This window comes from Neovison vison, chromosome 12 (assembly GCF_020171115.1).
Source record: "Neovison vison isolate M4711 chromosome 12, ASM_NN_V1, whole genome shotgun sequence".
NCBI classification, from domain to species: Eukaryota; Metazoa; Chordata; class Mammalia; order Carnivora; family Mustelidae; genus Neogale; species Neogale vison.
Window position 1 is genome coordinate 87,018,902 of NC_058102.1, and position 6,000 is coordinate 87,024,901.

The following is a 6,000-nucleotide window of genomic DNA, read 5'->3' on the forward strand; positions in this document are numbered from 1 at the left end:
CCACCCAACTGACAAAAATCTTAAAGTCTAACCAGAAATTGGCAAGGTATTGGAACAGTGGAACTCGGAGACTGCTTATGGAGTGAGAATTAGTATGGCCACTTTGAAATTAATTGGCTTTACCTTGTATGGTTGACCTGGATATGCTCTGCGATTTAGCTGTTTTACTCTGCACATGTGACTGAGAGAAACTGTTGTGGGAAGTGTGCATAAGAATGTTCACACAGCAAAAATCAGGAAACCACCAAAATACTCATCAGTAACAGAAGGGCCACCTTAACTGTGGTTATGTTTATACAGTGGGATAGTGTTCATTTGTATTGACTAAGTGAACGATCACTTTAACATGAGTAAATATTAGAAAGATAAAGTTGAGGGAAAACAAGTTGTAGTTTTAGAAAATAAGCAGTTTTCTAAATTAAGTTTCCTTTTTTTTTTTTTTTTTTAAATTAAGTTTCTTAAAATAAGTTTAGAAAATAAGCACAGCGGGTTCTTCAACAGTATAGATCATATTTTCTCTTGGTTAAGTTTGGTGTTGGGTTTACATATTCATTTTGTCATTATGCTCTATAACTTACAACACACAGTCTTTTGTATGTATACCAATCCATAATAAATTGTAAAACCACAGGGATTATAAGGAAATTACTAAGTTTTTTTGTGAATTAACATCTTAAAATATAATGGGAAGTAATATTCACATTAGTGACAAATCATAAAATACTTAGTAAATTCAATAGGAAAGGCATAGTATCCACATTTTTAAAATGTATTGAGAGCTAAAACCGTTGGAACATAGAGAAAATATCAGTGTTCTTCGATGAGGACTATTAATATAAAATATCAGTTCTTCCAAAATTCACATATAATTTTATTGTGATTCAAATTAGAATCTGTAGATCTCCATGGAATTGGACAAAACAAGATGAAAGTTTACATGGAAGAAAAAAGTATGCAAGAAAAGTCAAGAATGGGGGCTCCTGGGTGGCTCAGTCAGTTAAGCATCTGCCTTCAGCTCAGGTCATGATCCCAGGGTCCTAGGATCAAGCCCCACATTGGGCTTTCTGCTCAGTGAGGAGCCTGTTTCTCCTTCTGCCTGCCACTCCTGTACTCTGTGTCAAATAAATAAAATCTTTGGGAAAAAAAAAAGAATGGTCAAGAACATTGGGGCACCTGGGTGGCTCAGTGGGTTAAAGCCTCTGCCTTCGGCTCAGGTCATGCTCCCAGGGTCCTGGGATCAAGCCCCAAATCGGGCTCTCTGCTCGACGGAGAGCCTGCTTTCCGCTCTCTCTCTGCCCATCCCTTTGCCTACTTGTGATCTCTGTGAAATAAATAAAATCTTTAAAAAAAAGAAAAAAAAAAAAAGAAAAGAAAGAGGTTACTTGTCCTGTTAGGCATTGAAACATACTCTCTAAAGCCACCATAATCAAAACTTGGTATATAAGTGGGGCACCTGGGTGGAAAAAAAACAAAACAAACCAAAAAAACCCCACAAACCACAAATTTACATAAACAAAGGGACAGACAGTAATATTAGCAAACAGGGTAGAGCCCAGAAATAGCTTTTTGTGTTAGTTAAGTACAACACTTCTAAAGGATAGTTTAATAAATGTTAGCTGACAAAGCTCCACATCTGAAAGAAAAGTAAACTGGATTCCTATCTTATATCACATACAAAAGTCAGTCCAGACGGATTAAAGATTTCATTGTGGAAAAATTAAGCCATAGAATCTTCAAAATTAAGAGAAGAAGATACAATGTATGGAATTTTAATCTAAGCCAAGAAAAAGACTAAAAAAGAAACATTTATGGTTTAAGATATAAAAATGTGAGAAATCAAAGGGCAGATTAGAAGAACAGATAACAGGGGGGTGCCTGGGCAGTTGGTTAAGCGTCTGACTCTTGGTTTCAGCCTTGGACCTGATCACAACATGTGAGATCAAGCCTGAGGTTGAGCTCTGCACTCAGTTCTGAGTCTGCTTAAGACCCTCTCTCCCTCTGCCCCCTCCCCACATGTGCACGCACATGGACAGGCATGGTCTCACTCTCTCAAACAAATAAATCCCATTTATTTATTTATCTATCTATCTATTTATTATTATTATTTTAAAGATTTTATTTATTTACATGACAAAGATCACAAGTAGGCAGAGAGAGAGAGCAGGCTCCCCGCTAAGCAGAGAACCCGATGCGGGGCTCGATCCCAGGACCCCAGGGGGACCCAAGCCGAAGGCAGAGGCTCTAACCCACTGAGCCACGCAGGCGCCCCATAAATCCTTTTTAAAAAAGATAAAGGATTAATATGTATAATGCACAGAGAGAGTGTTAGGTTGTTTGTAATTTCTCATCGTAAAACAAAGTATGAATGGAAAAAGGGGTATGAATACGCAGGTTACATAAGTAATCCAAAAAATGTTCAGTCTCACTAGTAGTAGTTAGGGAAATGAAAATGAATTAACAATGAAAAACTGACATGGCAGAGATCTCTACCAACATAGAAGTATCATTAAAACTGTATGTGTAAAAAAGCAAGTTTCAAATACCTGCATTATATAGTATAGAAAAATAGTCAAAATACTTTAATACTACATGTATGTAATATTCTAGGGGGGCCTGGTGGCTCAGTCAGTTAAGCGTCTGCCTTCAGCTCAGGTCATGATTCCAGAGTCCTGGGATGGAGCCCCGTGTCAGGCTCCCTGCTGAGCAGGGAGTCTGCTTCTTCCCCATTCCCCTGCACGTGCTCTCTGTCTCAAATAAAATATTTTTTAAAAAATTATTCTAAGGGGCGCTTGGGTGGCTCAGTGGGTTAAAGCCTCTGCCTTCGGCTCAGGTCATGATCCCAGGGTTCTGGGATCGAGCCCCACGTCGGGCTCTCTGCTCCGCAGGGAACCTGCTTTCTCCCCTCTCTCTCTGCCTGCCTCTCTTCCTACTTGTGATTTCTCTCTGTCAAATAAATTTAAAAAAAAAAATATTCTAAGAGGACATGTACAAAGCTGAGTGTAAAGCACTGTTTGTAATTAAAACCCAAATAAAAATTAAAGAAACTGTAAAAGTTAACTGGAGGACCCATAAATTTTGCTCCTTGGTATTTATCCAGGAAAAATGGGACATCTGTTCACAAAGAGACAGACATAAGCATAGCAGCTTAAAACTAGAAACAGCCCAAATAATCGATAAACTGTGATGATCGTCACACAGTGGAATACACCAGCAACAGTAAGGTAAAAACCACCGTGCAGCAAATCGATGAGCCTCAAAAATATGAGTGAAGTTCACCAGGGACACCTGGGTGGCTCAGCTGGTTAAGCATCTGCCTTCCGCTCAGGTCATGATTCCAGGGTCCTGGGAATTGAGCCCTGCATCGGGCTCCCTGCTCAGTGGGAAGCCTGCTTCTCTGCCTACCTGCTGCTCCCCTCCTTGTGAGTGCTTGCTCCGACAAATAAATAAAATCTTTATTAAAAAAAAAAAAAAAAAAAAAAAGACCAGACAACAAGACTATATTCTGTAGGAGGCTGTAGAATAGGAAAAGCTTCATCTGTGGTGATAAAAATCAGAACAGTAGTTGTTTGGGGAGAGGACTGACCAGGAATAGGCCTGTGGGAGCTTTCTGGGACAACAGAGATGTTCTGTCTTGATAAGTGTGTGGGTTATACAGGTACATGCCTTGGCCAAACGGAATGAATTCTGCACCTAAGATCAGTGTATTTCGGTGTCTGTAGATGACCAGGGAGGATTACCGAGGTGCATTTACCATTTAAAGAATGTGAACTTCTTTTCTAACACTGGTTTTTAATGCTTATATTTAGAGAAGCTGCTCGAGAATGTCGCAGAAAGAAGAAAGAATATGTGAAATGCCTGGAAAATCGAGTCGCGGTCTTGGAAAATCAAAACAAAACTCTAATAGAAGAGTTAAAAACTTTGAAGGATCTTTATTCCCATAAAAGTGTTTGATTAAGAAAGAAAATATTTTTGCAGACTTGCCTAAAAATTAGATGGATTTCTTTTCTTTTTAGTGGAGTTTATAAATTAAAAGGTCAAAAATGAAGCTTTTTATTTAGGCTTTTGCAACTCAAAGATAAATATCTTATGCAAGAGATGTGGTGACGGAAGATAAAATGAAAATGACCTCAAGGAAGTTACTGGCACAACTGGAAACTCTAAAAATTAAACCTACTCAACAAGCAGGAAATGAACTTTCACCAGTTTGAATCTTCTAAATACCAAGAATCCAGAAATGGCAGATAAGATGAAATCTGGTAAACTGGTTTTTAAAATAAATCAGTTTACCCTGTAGGTTTGCCTTTCTTATTGTTTCTTAAATTTCTTTTCAATTGTGTGTGCGTGTGTGTATGTTTTATTTCTGCCAATAAATTCTAAATTACAAATAGAAAAGCTAATACATAACTAAATATATAAATTATGTTTTCTGATTATGTATACTTGTTCTATTGTCCAGTCTTTTAAATGGGTTTTTTAAAGTTTGTTTTTTGGACTTGAGAGGGGTTTTGAGACTTGCTTGGGTGAACTATTTTTGAGGCTTTGTCCTAAAAGGCATCTAAGGTACATGAATGGAGTGTGGTGATTTTGTAACATTTTTTTTTTTATCAGATTGGAAAGTGAACTTCTGTTTAAAAGTTTGATACTTTTAAATAGCTTGTTTTTTTGGTTACTCTGGGAATGGAGATTTTCTACAAATATATAATAAATTGTTTTTTGATTCTGTATTCAGTATGCAGTTGAATATACATTACTTACTCTGTTGTGCTTTAATAGAATGGAGTGTTTACAGGCCCTTAAGATGATATTAGAGTATTTTTAAAAAACCTTCTGAAGATGCATACCAAAGTTTTCCAAGAGGATTTTATAACCAATTTAATGTAAGGTTTATCAGATTCTAAAATAGTATGGTTATTAAGGCAATTTTATGTTAGAGTCTATTTTGTAATGTAGTGAATGGTACATTTCTAAGAAAAGTGACTGCCAATATATTTTTATAGCTAATCTTTATAAATTCTAAAGTTGAGTTTTTAATGATTATTTTAAATGTTTATATAGTTTGTTTAGTAAAAAAAAAAATATTTTGCATCTCAAAGTATCATTTTTATATAATGAAAAGTTTCCAGATTGGCTAATATTTGAATTACAAGTTTTGTATGCAGTTTTATCCAAAGCTCAAGAATGTCCATCAGTACACCAGTGTTTAACCTCTGTATTGCAGTTTGTATACACTTTGAAATTGTAATGCAAAACTATTGTGCGCTTCTTACACAATATGTATCATATTGTTGTCTGTGAAATTAAAGGATATTTGATAAAATTAAGTTTGCTGAATGTAAAATACATTGCTTGATATGTGAACAAGCTTCCTGGTAGCCATTCTGTTAATTACACTAACTATAGTACCTTTCTAGTTTTAAAATGAGAATAAATTTAAAATTCTGGTCCATACAACTTGTTTTTAAGAGAGGATATCTTTATATATTTGATTCAGTCAGAACCAGTTCTAACAGTGGCTAAATTTTTTGTTCTGCAAGTGTTTATTAGGACATGGTTAACGAGCCTATTATGTAGAAACCTTAATTGACAAATTTGTGCAAATTTTTTTTTTTTAAAGATTTATTTGTCAGAGAGAGAGAGAGAGAGAGCGAGCACAGGCAGAGTGGCAGGCAGAAGCAGAGGGAGAAGCAGGCTCCCCGCCGAGCAAGTAGCCTGATGTGGGACTCGATCCCAGGACGCTGGGATCATGACCCGAGCCGAAGGCAGCCGCTCAACCAACTGAGCCACCCAGGCGCCCCCAAATTTGTGCAATCTTAAATGAAAAATTTCATTAACAGTATTTTAAGAAATTGGGACTCTGTTGATTTGGCAGCAGTTTGTGAAAAAAGTTTGATCACCTGTGGGATTACTTATATCACTTACTATTTGGTATAAAGCCAAGAGGAGGTCCAGGCTCAATGTGTTATATCAAGAGAATTTTAAAAGATAATATAGGGTAGATGT

At 36.6% G+C, this 6,000-nt stretch overlaps 1 protein-coding gene across 2 annotated transcripts in view; it reads left to right on the forward strand.

Moving 5' to 3' along the window:
- The window catches only part of ATF1 (activating transcription factor 1), an 89,760-nt gene extending 84,402 nt beyond the window's left edge, over positions 1–5,358 (forward strand). For both annotated transcript variants that reach the window (XM_044229078.1, XM_044229080.1), the window contains exon 7: positions 3,807–5,358. In XM_044229078.1, coding sequence (XP_044085013.1) covers positions 3,807–3,951 — 145 coding nt within the window. In that variant the 3' untranslated portion in view covers positions 3,952–5,358. The remainder of the gene's footprint in view (positions 1–3,806) is intronic.
- The last annotated feature ends 642 nt before the right edge of the window (positions 5,359–6,000 follow it).